This window comes from Ochotona curzoniae, unplaced genomic scaffold (genome assembly GCF_017591425.1).
Source record: "Ochotona curzoniae isolate NIBS_2020 unplaced genomic scaffold, NIBS_Ocur_1.0 contig_3520, whole genome shotgun sequence".
NCBI lineage: Eukaryota > Metazoa > Chordata > Mammalia > Lagomorpha > Ochotonidae > Ochotona > Ochotona curzoniae.
In genome coordinates, this window is record NW_024465894.1 from 4,379,087 (window position 1) to 4,395,904 (window position 16,818).

At 55.9% G+C, this 16,818-nt stretch overlaps 1 protein-coding gene across 1 annotated transcript; it reads right to left on the reverse strand.

Moving 5' to 3' along the window:
* Positions 1-2,961: 2,961 nt before the first annotated feature.
* On the reverse strand, positions 2,962-7,467 carry SNAI1 (snail family transcriptional repressor 1). The gene is made up of 3 exons (XM_040981058.1): positions 7,386-7,467; positions 6,407-6,922; positions 2,962-3,146 (listed from the first exon to the last, which is right to left on the reverse strand). The coding sequence occupies exons 1-3, from the start codon at positions 7,465-7,467 to the stop codon at positions 2,962-2,964; spliced, it is 783 nt and encodes a 260-aa protein (XP_040836992.1).
* Positions 7,468-16,818: the final 9,351 nt, after the last annotated feature.

A 16,818-nucleotide genomic window follows, 5' to 3' on the forward strand; every position in this document is an offset into this window, starting at 1 on the left:
CCATCACATCACCACTGTCAGCATCTAGCGTGGGTGCGTGGAGTGACCTAGGGGGACCTAGGCCTTCAGCAAATCGGTGCCCAGCCCCCTATCCACTCCAGCTCCCTAACTTCCCTTCAAGGAGGCTGGCCACAATTTGGCGATTGTTCCAGAGAATTTTTTTTCCCTTTTGAGAGGAAAGCTGCAAGTCATTAAGAGCTGCTCCCGGCCTGCGGGTCACCATTTCCTGTTTAGAAGAAAGAATCATCTCTGGCTGGAACACAGCAGCTCCACCCCCATCCCCAGCCTGGCTCCAGGACCCTGAAGCTCCTGGGGCCTCTGCTCTGCTCCCCGCAGGAAACTAGCACCTCGAGCACCTTTTGTGCTTAGCAAAGACACTCATTTTCTCCCGGCCCCCGGGAGGCCCCCAGAGGTGAGGTCACCACTGCCTGCTCTGTCCTGGCTACCGCCAATCGGGAGTGAATTGCAAGCTGACCGTCCCCCACTCTTCCCATCCTCAGAGCAGGAAGCTCAATGACCCCTACCCTTTGGCCTGGCTTCTCACCCTCCTGGCTCCAGTCAGCCAATTTCCTTGCATCAAAGGCCATTTGGTACCCAGCAGCTAGACGGAGGTGTGGGCCTGCCCACCAGGGAAGCCGTTGGGGCGGCCCAGGGCCCTCTGACAGGAAGGACATCCTCAACTCTTGGTGTGGGAGGAGCGGCCAGGCCCAGCCTGGGACCTGCAGAGTTAGGGCCAAGGCCTGTAGGCTGTCTCATTGATAAGACCCAGGGAGCCAGCTTGGCGTACTTCAGGCCTGGCTAGATTCAACATGTAAGGGTGAGGGGCCAGCTTAGACACCAGCTAGGATGACCCAGAGCCACACTGGGCTGTCTGGGAGGCAGCAGGTGGTTCCAGCAACCGGGTCCCTACCACCCACATGGGAGACCCAGATTTTGCATTCCTGGTTCCCATTTTTGTTGTTGTTTTTGTTTAAGCAAGAGCGTAAGAACAGGGGCAGGTGTTTGGTATAGTGGTTAGGATGGGGCTTGGACACCCACATCTAAGTTTCTGATTCATGTCCTGCTTCCTAGGCCAATCTCCTGCTGCTAATGCCCACACATCAGGAGGCTGTTGGTGATCACTCCAATAGTTGGGCTCCTGTTGCCCACACAGTAAGACCTAAATTAAATTCTAAATTCCAGGCTTCAGCCTGGCCCACTGTGGCTGATGCCTGGGAAATTAGAGTGAACCACTGGATGAAAAATCTCTGCCTCCTTGTCCTTTAAAGAAAGAAAACTTACAAACAGGGGCCGACGCCACGGTATAGCAACAGCTGAAGTCACCAGCAAAGCCGCCAGCACCCGTGGGGTTCTGGCTCCAGTCCTAGCTGCTCCATTTCTGATCCAGCTCCCTGCTAACAGACTGGGAGAAACAGCACAAGCTGGTCCAAGTGTCTCGGTGCCTACCACTCATGGCGGAGACCTGAAGAAGCTCTTAGCTTTCTCCTGGTCTCTCAGTGAGCACAGGGGACCCAAGGCTTTCCCGGGCTATGAACAGGGAGCAAGATTGGCAGCAGAGCAGCTGAGACACAAACTGGCACCCGTATGGGATGTCTATGTTAGCAGGTGAAGGATTAGCAAGAAATCATTCTTTGAAGAATGTTGAGAGCTGCAGTGTTTAGAGCACCAGGATCTTGCTCAGCCAGCCAAGTGTCCACAAGCCTGCCTCAGACAGGGCTGTGCGCAGCGGGTGACCGCCGGCACCAAGTCCCTGCTGTTCACAGCCAGGGCGCCAATGCCACGTGGTACTTCCGAGGGTGAGATTTAAACGGCTGCATCAGAAATCTCGAGGCGCTAGGAGTTCCTGCCCCATTTCCTTTTAAAATACCCTCTCGGGCCCGGCGCGGTGGCGCAAGTGGTTAAGTCCTCGCCTTGCACGCCCGGGATCCCATATGGGCGCCGGTTCTAATCCCGGCAGCCCCGCTTCCCTTCCAGCTCCCTGCCTGTGGCCCCGGAAAGCAGTCGAGGACGGCCCAAGGCTTTGGGACCCTGCACCCGTGTGGGAGACCCAGAAGAGGCTCCTGGCTTCGGATCGGCATAGTATCGGCCCGTTGCGCTCACTTGGGGAGTGAATCATCGGACGGAAGATCTTCCTCTCTGTCTCTCCTCTCTGTATATCTGCCTTTCCAATAAAAAATAATAAAAATAAATCTTTAAAAAAAAAAAATACCCTCTCTTCTCTAAGACCAGGCAGATGCTTTGTTATTTGTTATATATAAATTAACTGCTTTATTGAATATCAATAAACTGTACACATAACTGTACAAAACATAATTCAAAAGGTTGCTTGCAATATAAATACCAGTGTACCTTTTAAAATGTAAACATCTTTCTTGCAGGCCCACCTGTTGGGCCCCAAAATAGTTCCGGGAGACACAGGGGTCAGGCCGAGGGCCACCACCCAGTCTCTTCTGAGACACTGTTAAACTGTCCGTGAAACAGGTGCCGCAGTGACAAACACGAGGCTGACACAGCTGCCCAAGCCCAGGGGCACCTTGGGGTCTAGACATGGCCTCCTGTCAGGCGCCCACCCCCGCGGGACCTGAAGCTGCACCTGGGGGCGGATTACTGCATAGTTAGTCACACCTCGTGGAGGGTGGCCTGAGGCGGGGAGGGCTGGGGCGTGGGGTGAGAGCTTCCTGTCAGTCTGTGGCAGTCTTGCAGCAGCTGTATCTAAACCTCTCTAGATACACAAGCCCACAACTGAAGGTGGGCTGCGGAAAGGCCTCTTGCGGAGCACGCCGGGATGCCCAGAACGGAGTGTTAGAAAGCAGAAATCTGTCTTCACGAAGTCCTGCGGGGGCCGCTGCAGCCGCTGCTGTGAAGGAATTCCTGGGCAGTGAGAGGAGGCGGGCTCCAGCCTCCAGGAGCAGGCAGAGGCTGCCCTGGGCCAGGGAGGGAGTGGCGGGAAGAGGCGCTGGGTCAGCGTGGGCCCGCCGTGCAGCCCGATTCCTGGTGCTTGTGGAGCAAGGACATGCGGGAGAAGGTCCGAGCGCACACCGCGCACTGGTACTTTTTCACGTCTGAATGCGTCTGCAGGTGCGCGCGCAGGTTAGAGCGGTCGGCAAAGGCGCGGTTGCAGTGAGAGCAGGAGAAGGGCTTCTCGCCTGCCGACAGAGAGCAGGGGACGAGGGTGGGGTGTTGAGTGAGCCTCCCAAACAGCCTGAGAAAGAACCCGTGAGCCCAGAAAGACTAAGCTTGGAACTGACCAGGACTTCCCACTGTGCAACCTTGAGCAAATTGCCTTCTAGGAGCCTGCATTTTCTCATTTGTCCACCTGCCTAGCAGGGGGTTGGTACCCCAGAAAAGGGCTACACATTTGCTCCCTCCAACAACTGCTGGATCCTGACTAATCCTATGGCCATTTGACCCAAGTCCTCAGCTTAGAGATGGTGGAAACTGAGGCATTAAGGTCAAGGAGCAGGTTCAGGGTCACCCAGCAACCCTGCACTGTGTACACTGCTCACCGTACCTCTGTCTAGAGACAAAGCTTAGTGTCTGGCTGCCCACCCAGCCCGAGCAGCCTGCTTCCCTGGTCACAGCACCTGCTGCGTCATAACCCCAAGTCTCCAGGGCTGTCCACCAACCTGACTAGGTAAGGGGAGGGCCTCCCTTGAATCCATTCCTAGCCCAGGGTCTGGGACACCCCCAAGGTTCAACCCAGGATTTGGTGGCTTTGACACACCATCTGCCTAGCCAAGGCCAGGTTAGGAAGCGTATGTGGGACTGAGTACACAGTAAGTGCTCAATAAGTGCTTGCAAAATGAGCCAGTCTTAAAAGGGACCCTGATGGAGGCTGGCATGATGGCTCAATTGGCTAATCCTTCACCTGCAAGCACCAGCATCCCATATGGGTGCTGGTTCTGTCCCAGTTGCTCCACTTCCCATCCAGTTCCCTGCCAATGGCCTGGAAAAGCAACAGAAGATGGCTCAAAGTCTTGGGGCTCTGTATGCATGTGGGAGATCTGGAAGAGGCTCCTGGCTTCAGATTGGCTCAGCTCTGGCTACTGTGGCCATTTGGGAAATGAACCAGAAGATAAAGATCTTTCTTTGTCTCTCCTCTCTGTAAATCTGCCTTTCTAGTAAATCTTAAAAAACAAAAAAAGGACCCTGATTTTCCTTCACCAGGCAATACCCTTTTATGCTCCTGCCCCACTCAAAGTGCATTGGATTTTTCTTGTGGAGTGTAGTATTTTTCAACTTAAAAGTCCATTCAAACATATTTAACTAATGCCTATCAAGCTGTTCCCACGTATCAGGAGCTATTCCTGCGGCCCAACTGTCCATGTCAATGTGCAGATGGGCACAGGTGCTGAGATGCAGTGGGTTAAGCTGCAGCCTGGGAAGCCCTCATCCCATCAGTGCTGCCTGGAGCCCTGGCTGCTCCACCTCCAGCTAAGTCCCTGCTAATACCAGCATCCCGTATGAGAACTAGTGCAAGTTCCAGCTGCTCAACTTCTGATTCAGTTCTTTACTGGTGCACTTGGGAAAGCAGTGGCAGATGGCCCACGTTCTTAGACCTTACACCTATGTGGGAGACCTGGATGGTGTTACAGGCTCCTGGCTCTGGCCTGGCTCAGCCCTGGCAGTTAGTGCCATGTGAACCAATAACTGGAAGATTTCTTGTTTCTACCTCCCTAATTCTGCTTTTTACTAAGTAAATCAATAAATGTCTACAATGAATAATTAAGAATATATATTCTGTACCTGAAGGAACAAAAGAATAACCCCAAATTAACAGACACGTAGCATACACCAGGCTATCTTCCCACAGTTCACTAACTCCCAGGGCAGGAACTCAGGAGGGCTGAGACGGGACTCCACACCCCTCCTGGTGCCCAGGGCTGTGCCGGACAGCTAGGGTGGGAGGGTGTGCACAGGCTCTCATGGAGCTGGGCAGAAGGCTGGGAGCACCCATCAGGGGTCTGGCTCTGCCACTGAGTGGCAGGGCCTGGAGGGCTTGGCGACTTCCAAGATAAGGACAGCACCACTTCCTCAGGCCTTGAGCAAAGCTGTGAGAACTGCCTCCCAGCAGGGGAGTACCCCAGTATGACTGGACATAAACCTGCTCAGAGCGGGAAGGAGATGTGATGGAGAGGGAGGCCGCACAGCCCTCCTGCCTTCCCCGTCCCCTGCCTCCCCAGACGCCTTTATGACACTCCTGGCAAGTGTGAAATCGGCACCGGGCCGGCGGGGACAAAGGCCGCCAAGAGGGGCACTGGACATGCGATACCTCCCGGATTAAAGCGGCCAGCCCCGCCATGGGCCAGCAGCTGCAGCCTGGAACAGGTGCTGGGCACCACTGCCCGTGCACCTGCTCTACCCCTCCCAGCCCCCACCCACTGGGCCCACCATTAAGCGCACAATGGGAGTCAATGAGGACAGCCACAGTGCATTTCAACGGGTTTTTGTGTGTGTGTGTGTGTGTTTGGGGCTGAGCCGTGCCTTTACATTAAAATAATGGGAGCTGGGGGCCGGGAGGAGAGAACCAGAGGGTCTCGAAGCCCAACATACAGCCCCTGGTTAGCTAGGCAGGCACCCAGGAGAGGCGCTAGGCCACATGACCTTCCAGGTTGCGCCAGGGCTACTGTGTCGCTTTACAGCGGCATGACAGTGATGCCAAAAGGACCTGCTGGATGCCAGGCCACTTCTCTGACCCGCACCACTTCAAGGTCAGCCACCTGGCCAGCTTGACCCAAAGGCCAATGGTTATGACCCTTGAACCTTCTCCTTCAACAGACTCCGGGTCTGGGCCTTCACTATACAGTCGGTGGCCACCTTTCCCAGCTCCTGCGATGCAGCTGCCTCCGTACCTGCTCCCGGCCAGGGTGACGGACTTGGACGGGAGAAGGGAGGTGACATGATGTGATCAGCGCCCCACCCGGGTGCCAGGGACTACCATCACCCTCAGAGGCTCAGAGAGGTGAACCTGCCTGCCCAAGGTGACACAGCAGAGAAGCCCAATGAACGCCAGTTACTGCCTTTTTTTTTTTTTTTTTTCGTGAGAGTTTGGCCTAGTCCCAAGCATCTCAAGTGCCTCAGCTAGTGCTTCGGGGACGCGTGCTTACACCCTGCAAGGTGAGGAAACAAAGCTTCCAATTGCCCACAGCCTGAGCAAGTCCCCGGGGCAGGCTTCAGGGCCAGGTGGGGGGTCTGACAACATCCTGTCTGCCCAGGGCGGGGCCGGGCAGGGGAGGGCGGAGCCGACAGCTCCCTTCACACCTGGCCCTGACAGCCAGGTGTCATCTCGGCCGCCCCTTGTCCATTTGGCTGCACAGGGGGGCCCAGGGAGTAGTTGGCCTGGTCCACCATGAATGCTGTGGTCCCCAGGCTAGCTGGGAGAGGCAGGGCTGTGGGGTGCACTCACCTGTGTGGGTCCGCACGTGGCCCTGCAGCAGCCAGGGCCTGGAGAAGGCCTTGCCACAGGTGGCGCACACGCAGGGCAGCGTGTGGCTGCGGATGTGCATCTTGAGGGCGCCCAGGCTGAGGTACTCCTTGTCGCAATATTTGCAGGTGAAGGCCTTGCGGGCCTGGGGCTCCTTGGTCCCGCACAGCTGGCTCAGCGGCCTGGGCAGTGGGCCCAAGGCCGGGCAGGTGGTACACACCTCTGCCTCCAGGGAGGAGAGTGAGGCCGAGGAGAAGGAGGAGGGCGCCGGTGAGGGCGGGCTGGGTGGCTGTGAGCCCTGGCCACTGTCCTCGGACAGCACAGTCAGCTCGGCCACCTGCAGGGCGGCCCAGGCCACCACGGGCCCCCGCGGGACGGGAGGCACCAGCAGGGAGTCCCAGATGAGTGTGGGCAGCGAGGCCGTGGGCTTGAGGACCTCGGGAGGCGGGATGGTGGCCAGCAGGTGGGCCTGGTCGTAAGGCTGCTGGAAGGTGAACTCTGAAGGGAGAGAGAAAAAGGGAAGGCGTCAATCCATCGGTCAGTCAGTCAACACACACCAGGAACCTGTGCACAAAGAGCCCTGCCCTGGCACGACGGCCCCCTGGCCGGTCACCCAGCCCCAGCTCTGTGTGGCCCTTCCCAGATCTGTTCCTTTAGTCCCGTCCTGGGCCAAGACCCCAGTCACTCCAGGGCAGGCGGCGACACTTGCTCTTCCCAGCTACTGCCCCCTCAAAGCCCCGGACTCCGGAACACCAGAGCCCGGGCACGAGCTGCCTCCTGTCCCGCCGCGGCCCCGGACCCCTCTCCAGCCCTCTCTCCTCACAACTGAGACCCGGGACGCAGGGCCCCCTCCTCCTCATATCCCCACCGAACTCCTGGGACGCCCCTTGGGCGCCAAGTCCATCCCGTCAGCACAGCCTTTTCGCCCACCTCTCCTCCCGGGACCCGCCCTACCACACACCCAAACTAGAGTCTTGCAGCTCGCTGTAGTTCGGCTTCCTGCGGGGCACGAACTGCTTCCTGACGAGAAAAGAGCGCGGCATGGTGCTCGAGGGAACGGGCGGCAGGTTCGCGTGGCGACCACAGAAAAACCTCCCCGTCGCAAGACCCAACCACGGCGCTCTAAGTGGAATCCGCCGCCGCCGCCTTAAATCCTCAGGCGGGCGGGCGGGGCGGGGCCGCTGCGGCCACGCCCTTTTGTCACCTCCCCGCCAATCGGAGGCGTCCCTCGGCCCGAAGGCCACGCCCCAAGCAGGTGCGCCGGGGTCTGGCGGGGCCTGCGCCGCGTGGCGCTGAGCGCTCGGGCGGGGGCCGGGGCTGAGGCAGCTGGGCTGGCGGCCTCGCGCGCTGCCGAGGGCGGAGCGCCGGGCGCCGGGAACCCCCGTGAGGCGGGACGCGCGGCGCTCCGCCAGCTCAGCGCCCCGGGGCCGCGGCCGCCACGTTTCGGGCGCCCCCTGGCGCCGCGCGTCCCTGACCTTGCGGGGCTTGGAGCTCGCTGAGGAGGCCGGAAACTTCCTCCGGCGAGCGGAGAGCGTGGTGGCACGGGGGGCGCGGTGACAGGACACCTGGCTGGGTGGCGGTGGGAGCGAGGCCAGGGGACATCCCTCGCGGGACGCCGGGCGCCCCGAAATGGCAGCAGTCTTTCGCGACGTGCTTTCGTTGCCTTCACCCCCTCAGCGGCTTGCCGGGCTCCGGGACCGCGGCCCCTCGGCCGCCCGGGCGGGGTCTCTAGCCGCGGGTAGCTCCCGGTGGGGCGAGAGGAGGCAGACGAGATAAGCAGAAGAACGCACAGGGGAAGAGCGCTTTGAAGGGGGCACGGTGAGGGAGACGTGGCGCACCTGGGGGGGGGGGTGTCGGGGCAGCTTCCCAAGGAAGTGAGCAAACATCAAGGGGGAGAGGAAGACCCCGAGTGCCACTCCAGAGCCGCTCCCGGGGCGGGGGCTGCGCCTCGGAGGAGTCGGGAAGGGTTTTCAGGTGAGGAGGCACCTGCTGAAGAACGGGCACCGCGGGAGACGGGCAGGGCTGAGGGGGGTTCCCCACCCCAACACTCACACCCACGCATTCCAGGCCCCCCCGGGCGAGGTGGGCGGGCTCGAGCAGAAAAGACCAAAGCGGCCGGCCCTCCTGCAGCCAGGCGGGGTGCACCTGAGGAACCCCCCCGTAAATTCCGCCTGGCGGGAGTTGTGGAGGACCGTGGGAGGTGGAAGTGAGCCGGGGCTGCGTCTGTCCGCCCCAGCCCCGCTGACCTGTCTGGAACCCCCAGTCCTTCCTGAGCCTTCCTTCTGGTCCTGCAGCAGCCCAACCTTTACCCCTTGGCACCTGCCGTCCCAGCCCTCCTTTCCCTCTGCTAACTCTCGCCCCCGCGCATCTTTTCCTTCTCCCTAGCAGCTCCACCTCCGTAGTGACAAGAGAGCCAAATTCAGACCGTGGTGAGCTGTGGCCGTTCACATCCACCAGAGGGACACAGAGGTCGCTGTTATCAACCTGCTGAGGACGTGTCGGCTGACACAGCCGCCTTGGAAGAATTGTCACCGGTTACCAACAGGTGAGTTAACTCAGGTCCACCTGTTCACCCCCCGCCCCTCCCCACAGCTGGCCAGCTGCATCCCAGGGATTCGCAACCCTAACCCAACATCAGATGTCGCTAGGGGAACGCTAAAAATCCCAAAGCTGGGTCCATCACCTTGCCCCTTGCTCTCCCCACCCCCCTTCCCCACACACCCTGATCCAGTTAGTCTGGGTGGGGTCCCTGGAGTGGGTCTAAATCTCCTCCCTAGTGAATCTAATCAACGGCCAACACTCCTGACTGTGGCCCCAGGCAACACCCATGGGAACAGTCACCCTGGTTTGTCAGTAGCATAGTCAGGGTGCAAACTCTATTACGGACAATGTATCATTACAACTGTACTACAGCTCAGAGCTCGTGAGGTTGAACGAGAGAAGTCAGAAGCAGGTGCAGTCAGAAACAGGTGCCTTCAGGGAATGAGATTTAGCACAAGGTCAGGCTGGCCAGTGAAACCCTCTTAAGACTATACAGACCCAGGAAAACTGGGAAGAATGGGGAGATGTTTAATGTGAAATTTCAAATGTCATCTAGCTAAAGGACAGGGGCAGAGTCTCTGGAATTCTGGGAAATCTAGATTTGGTATTAATGATTCATTTAACACCTATGTGTGCCCCACAAAACAGCCTCAAGGCAGCCCTACTTGGTTATTGTGGCCATCCCACCCGGGGACGGCCTGGGACGGGTGCTCCATATGCGATGGCAATTGTGTTTAACCTGCTCTGCCACCTGCCAGCACCATCCTCTTTATCTTGAGGGCCCCCTGCAGTCTTCTTTTTAAAAAGATTTATTGGGCCCGGCGCGGTGGCGCAAGTGGTTAAAGGTCCTCGCCTTGCACGCCCGGGATCCCATATGGGCGCCGGTTCTAATCCCGGCAGCCCCGCTTCCCTTCCAGCTCCCTGCCTGTGGCCTGGGAAAGCAGTCGAGGACGGCCCAAAGCTTTGGGAACCTGCACCCGCGTGGGAGACCCAGAAGAGGCTCCTGGCTTCGGATCGGCATAGTATCGGCCCGTTGCGCTCACTTGGGGAGTGAATCATCGGACGGAAGATCTTCCTCTCTGTCTCTCCTCTCTGTATATCCGCCTCTCCAATAAAACAAAAATAATAAAAAAAAAAAAAAAGAAAAAAAAAAGATTTATTTATTTTTATTTGAAAGGCAAATTTACAAAGAAAGGAGAGCAAGAGATGGCTGGTGAAGCTGGGCTGGTCTGAAGCCAGGAGCCAGGAGATTCTTCTGGGTCTCCCACGTGGGTGCAGGGGCCCAAGGATTTGGGCCATCCTCTACTGCTTTCCCAAGTGACGAGCATGGTGTTGGAGCAGAAGTGAAGCAGTGCAGACAGGAACCAGTGCCTATTTGGGATTCTGGCAGGTGGAGTCTCGACCTCTTATGTCATGATGCTGGCACCAAGTGCAGTCTTTTATTTATTTTTTTTAATTTTACTTCTTTTTAAGTGCAATCTTTTTTTTTAAGATTTATTTTATTGGAAAGTCTTCCGTCCGATGACTCACTCCCCAAGTGAGCGCAACGGCTGATGCTATGCCGATCCGAAGCCAGGATCCAAGAACTTCTTCCAGGTCTCCCACATGGGTGCAGGGTCCCAAAGCTTTGGGCCGTCCTCGACTGCTTTCCCAGGCCACAGGCAGGGAGCTGGATGGGAAGTGGAGCTGCCAGGACCAGAACCGGCACCCATATGGGATCCCGGCGCATTCAAGGCGAGAACTTTAGCCACTAGGCCACTCCGCTGGGCCTTACGTGCAGTCTTTTAAGATAACTTTTCCCGTGGGGTCACATCCTGGAGCTGCCTTGATGGGTCAAGGAGTCCCAGACTCTTGGTGTCTAAGACCACAGGTGCAACTTTCCATTTGCTTACCCTAGATAGGCCACCTGAGCCTGGGAAGGGTCCAGCAGAGATTTAAGTGTAGGGGATCTCTCTGCATACTTGGATTTGATTCAGTTACCCCAGAAATCTTTGTGGCCACCCCTTGCCTTCCTGCCTGGCAGAGCCGGCGGAGGAGACCATGAGGTGGCTTTGGGGTTGTGCACTGGGTCGTGGAGATGTGGCCTTAGGCGGCCTAAAGGTGCTGGCCACCTAGCAGGAGAAGACACTTTGATACAGAGCTTCCCAGAAGTGGCCCCCCACACCTGGAGGCCCCTTCCCTTCCCTGGGCATAGTCCTGGGGTGCCCTCTGCTGGCCATAGTGCCTCCCAGGCACACACTAACCTTGTAGGTAACTGGTACGATGGCTTTGGAAGCACTGGGGGAACACCTGGTGTCACCAGGGCTGGGAAATGCGAACAGGTGTGTGTCCCTCACTAAAACAAAAGCAACAACCAAAAAAAAAAAAAAAGGTCATTCACAGTCCTCAGGTCCTCAGGTACAGGAATCTCCCTCCATCTCAGAGATGGCTTTCAGTTGCCTTGCATGACCTTCCAGAGGCCACCTTTATGTACACAGGGAGGTGCATATGTATGTGTGGGCAATACACTCAGAGGCAGGACACCTGGCTTAACATTCAGTCCCACATCAGCAACGTAGATCCCTTCCTTGTAAAAAGATGTAGCCCCAGTCTCAGAGCTGACCTCACGCAGGGCCTTGGAGGACAACCATTCCTTTTGACCACAAAGCCGGTCAATGAATGCCTTTGACACACCCCCTTGCACCTGGGGTCAAATGGTGTGTTGCTTCAAACGCTGACCCGCTAAGAGGCTCAACCACCTTGCACTCCCATCCGCAACACAGCCACCCCAGGGTGTGGTGGAAGCCTGTTTTATCTTTTTCTAACTGATAAGGGAGAGTAGGCCCACCTGGCTGTGATTTGCATGTCAGGTGAAGGGGCGGAGCTTTTTCTGTGGGTCCTGAGCCAGGAGTGCTCCTTCGGGTCTCCTGCGGCCATGAGGAGGATGTTCTGCCTCCATTAGGCTAAACTGACCCCCGGTAATGAGATCACCAGTCAGAAAGGAGAGTTCTAGGAGTGCTAGAGGGCTCCACTTCCTCCCTGGCCTTTGATTTAAAACACAGAATGCTCGGCTCACAGAGTCCCACACACTTCCCAGAGAACAGTGATTCAACCTTCCCCTACAGGCCCCCAGTGGTCCACTGCCCCAGAATACCTTGGCCTCAAGGGAAGTTTCTAGGTCAGAGTCCAAGTCTGCTGGGCATGGCCCAAAGCTGGGGGCTTGAGATAATATGCACAGCCCTTTTCCCTCTCCTTTGCAGAGCACCTGCCGAGGGCTGAGGCAGGCTTTGTGTAATAGGCTTACCCTCAAGGTTGCCCCTGTGGCATCCCCGAGGAGTATTCCATGCTCCTACATGTGGCCAATGCCCCTGGGAGCAGCCACTACAGTACTGAGAGGTCATGTTACCCATGTGCCAAAGAGAAAGGAGAAAACTGGAGGTGCCATGAACGTGGAACCCTGTCTGCAGACTAGTGCTGTGGCCCAGCAGGTTCCAGTATTGGCCATGCTCTTCCTGATCCAGCTTCCTGCAGATGTTCCTGGGAAGGCAGGGGAAGATGGCCCAAGGGCCTTAAGAGATCAGGATGGGGTTCCTGGCTCCTGGCTTCAGCCTGGCCCAGCCCAGGCTGTTGCGGCTATTCGGGGGAAGAACCAGCAGGTAGAAAATCTCTGTCTGACTCTCCCCTACCTGGCCTCTCTGTGGCTCTGCCTTTCAAATAAATAACTTTTTTACAGTAAGTACTGAGAAGCTGGTGGAAATGGCATGGTTAGTGTGCTATCTGTGAAGACAGAGGAGGGAAGAAGTATACAGACATTTCTCACAGCCTCAGAAGCCATATCTGGAGAGAGATGCAAGGGCAGCCCTGTGGCTGTCCCTCAGCAGCGGGCTGATAGCTGCCACAGGGGCAGGGGGCAGGTCTTTGCCTAGTGCATGCCCTCTCCTGCTGACATCTTGCCTTCATCCTTTACTAGCCCAGGTGTGCAAACAGCCGTGCAGGAGGACTCTCTCTGTAACAGTGCAGTCAGGCAGGGGTATCTTTTACAGCCCTGAACGCATGAAGGGACCAGTGCGGAGGACTAGGTGGTAAGCCACTGCCCGCTTCACTACTGGTTTGAGTCCCAGCTGCTCTGCTGCTGATCCAGCTTCCTGCTTTTGGTCTAGGAAAGCAGCGGATGATGGTCCCAGTGTTTATGGGAGATTTGGATAAGAATTCCTGGATCCTGGCTGTGGCCTGGACCAGCCCTGGCTGTTGTAGCCATTTGAAGAGTGAACTAGTGGATGGTCAATTCTCTCTCTCTCTCTGCCTCTCCTTTTCATTCTGTAACTGCCTTTCAACTCAATCTTTAAAAAAATAAATAAATGGTGCAGCTCTTTGTGGTCTGATGCTTCCCTGACTCCTGTCTCATCTAGGGAAAGCCACAGGCCCCTTGGAGCTTGCTGTCTGTCTTTCATGCCCCCTACCAGGTTGGTGTCAGCTGTTCCATTTCTCCTCCCACTCCCTGCTTCTAGCCTAAAATAGCAGCAGAAGATGGCCTAAGTCCTTGGGACCCTGCTCTGCATGGGAGACCTGGAGGAGGCCCTTGGCTCCTGGCTTCGGATCAGCTCAGCTGCAGCCATTGTGGCCATTTGGGGAGTAAATCAGCAGACAGATCTTTCTCTCTGTCTCTCCTTCTCTCTGTAAATCTGCCTTTCCAATGAAAATAAATCTTGAAGAGAAAATAACCTGATTAACCCCATTAGTGCTAACCTTCAACGAGGAGCAATGCCTGTCTTTACTGTATCTCCACTGTAAGGCAGGTTGTGCACCAAAAGCGTTGTCTTTTGAGTTTACTTTCTCTGTTCGCTAGCCGCTCACATATCTTTGCTGTTCATGTCTGCAAAGCCTGAATGAGCACTCTGTACTACTGATGGTCCCGCTCAGCAGCCACCTGTCCTGTGCACCTAGATCAGGGCCTGGTGTATAGCTGGTGCTTGGTGAATGGTAGCTGAAACAGGGATTGAGCTGATCTGTTGCTAAGTGAGATGTATCAAGCGAACAACAATAAATCAGTAAGATTACAGCTCCTGGGGCAGCCGAGGCAAAGTCTGGTTGTATCTGAGCAGGGGAGCCACACAGGGTGAAGAGGGAGGACACTTCCGGGTCACAAAGACCTTCTGTGAAAGGACCGGATACACTCTTGCAGATGCTTGTGTGTGTCGCCATTCCCAGTGAAATGCTTGTGCCTGAGAAAGAGACACAACCACGTAAATGAGGCACAGAGAGACAGCGTCTGAGATCTGCTTTTCTTCCTGTGTCCAATGAAAGAGTAAGTTGGGGGAACCTGCTGGCCTGGGATGTAGGGAGGAGGCAGGCTGTGGGAACAGTCCTGGGCAAACGTGGAAAAGCGATCTGATGCCCTTGGAAAAAGGAAGTTGATGGGGAACAGGTGTGGGCTGAGCAGGGCACAAAGCCAGGTCTGCGCACCTGCCCCGTGCACCTGCCAGGGCCCAGCGTCATGCCTGGGAGGGCCCCGCCTCTGTGGCTCTAGGCTGCAGAGAGGCTGCTTTGCTGGGCTCCCGTGGAGTGCACCTTCCCCAGTGGGCAGTGCAAGGGGTCCATGTTCCCACAGCCATCTGCTGCTGGCTTATCTTGTGCCCTGTCTCAGCCTGGGCAGCCCCAGCACTCAGCCTGCATTGCCGGAGCCCTGTTAGCACTTGCTGGCAAGAGGCTGGCTCTGCCCCTCTCCTCTGCTCTCACCTCTCTCACCCCTGGACCTTTTGCATTGCTGAGGTACAAATGCAAGGAAGAACACACGAGAGAGCCGGTGTTTTCTTTGGTCAAAGTTAGCTCCTTGTTTCGTTCTCAACAGCCAAACTCTGCTGGCAGTTGCCAAGATGCCCCACACCCTGCCTTACTGGTCTACTTGCTGTCTACACGGGCCATGCCCATTGTGTTACCTTGTCCCTGCTGGCCCCTCTGCCTGGAACGCCTTTCCCTGACCCTTCCAGCGCTGCCCTGAAGCTTAAGCATCACCTCCAAGATGAGATGCTGGTGTCATCTCCCTTTCCCCTCTCTCTCCCTTTCCTGGCAGCTTCTTAAAAACCAGGTGTTTATTTTTATTTGAAAAGCAGAGTGACATACAAAGAGGAAGAGATGAGATCTTCTACCTGCTGGTACACTCCCCAAATCCTGCATCAGCCAGGGATGCGTCAGAAGCCAGGAACTCCATCCAGGGACTCGCAAGTGGGTGGCCTTGAGCCATATGCTGCCTCCAGAATGTACTTCAGCTGGAAGTGCAATAGACAGGACCCAAAGCTCAGCAATGATGTGCAATGCACACGTTCCAATGGCAACCAATGCCCACCTAGATGGTATTTTTTTTCTTAAACCAGAATTGTTCAAGTGAGGTTTAGGAAACTGGACGGTGTTTATATACTCAGTGCAATAACACCTGGAACTCCCCAGCACAGTTCAATGACTGGTGGGGGAGCCGAGCCCCACTGCTGACCAAGTGACCCTAGATAAGTCCTCACCACGTCAGGAGCTGTCCTCCGTGTACACACGTGTGGGCGCGTGTGTGCTCATCACACATACACCCCCTCTATGAACCCTAGTCTCATTTCACCTTGCTCCTCTCAGTTATCTTGGAGATAAGGCCATCAGATAAAATACTGATAAGTAATTAAAAATTTGAATCTCAAGTTAAACAGCGAAGATGCTTTCAGCATCAAACTGCCATGGGACGTGCTTGTACTTTATCAGAAATTTAAATTTAACTGGACCTCCTGCTGAGACCCGCCCCCCCCCCAGCCCCACCCATATCAGCTCAATCCCTAACCAGCCCCCTACTGATAGGCCGTCATGCTGCTTCCCATCTTCCACTTTCCTGGAACAATAGTGCCACAATCCTATCTGCAGGGTGTGTTTCTAAAGGCTCCTTAGTCACTCTTCTGCCTGGATTCCAGAGGCCTGCTGGGGACCCCACGCCTTGGACCGGATCCCTCTGGATCCATGCAGATCTTCTCTGTCTCTCCTCTGGTGAGTGTGAGGTGACTGTATCTCCCTACACTCTTTGTTTCCCTTAGCCTTATTTATTTGTTTGTTTATTTCTGGAAGTAGATTTATTTATTTGAAAGGAGTAGTAAGAGAGGAAGGAGAGTCACAGAGATTCTTCTATCTGTTGATTTATTTTCCAAACAGCTACAAGGGCTGGACACAGCGAGTTAGCCCATGGCCAGGAAGCCAGTGTCAGTGGTCCTGGGTTTGTGTCCGAGTTTTCTCTCCCAGTTCTAGCTTCCTGCTCATGTGCTTCCTGGGAGGCAGCAGGTGAAGGCTCAAATGATGGAGCCTTGCGGCCCACCTGGGAGGCCTGTGGGATTCCAGGCTTCAGGCTTTGGCTTGGGCAGCTGAAGGCTTTACCTGCCTTTTGGCTGTATATTAAATCAATCAAAACTTTTAAAAAAGATTTATTTATTTTTAAAGATTTATTTATTTTTAATTGGAAAATCAGATGCACAGAGAGGAGAGATAGAGAAGATCTTCCGCCCGATGATTCACTCCCCAAGTGAGCACAACAGCTGGAACTGAGCCAATCTGAAGCCAGGATCCAGGAACTTCTTTCAGATCTCCCACACAAGTGCAGGGTCTCAAGGCTTTGGGCTGTCCTCGACTGCTTTCCCAGGCCACAAGCAGGGAGCTGGACAGGAAGTGGGGCTGCTGGGATTAGAAGCGGCACCCATATGGGATCCTGGCGCGTTCAAGGTGAGAACTTTAGCTGCTAGGCCACGCTGCCGGGTCCGAGGATCATATGTTAAACCCCATACATATTTTTACTTGAAAGTCAGAGCTACAGAGGAGACACACAGATCTTCCACCTTCTAGTTTACCCCCAAATA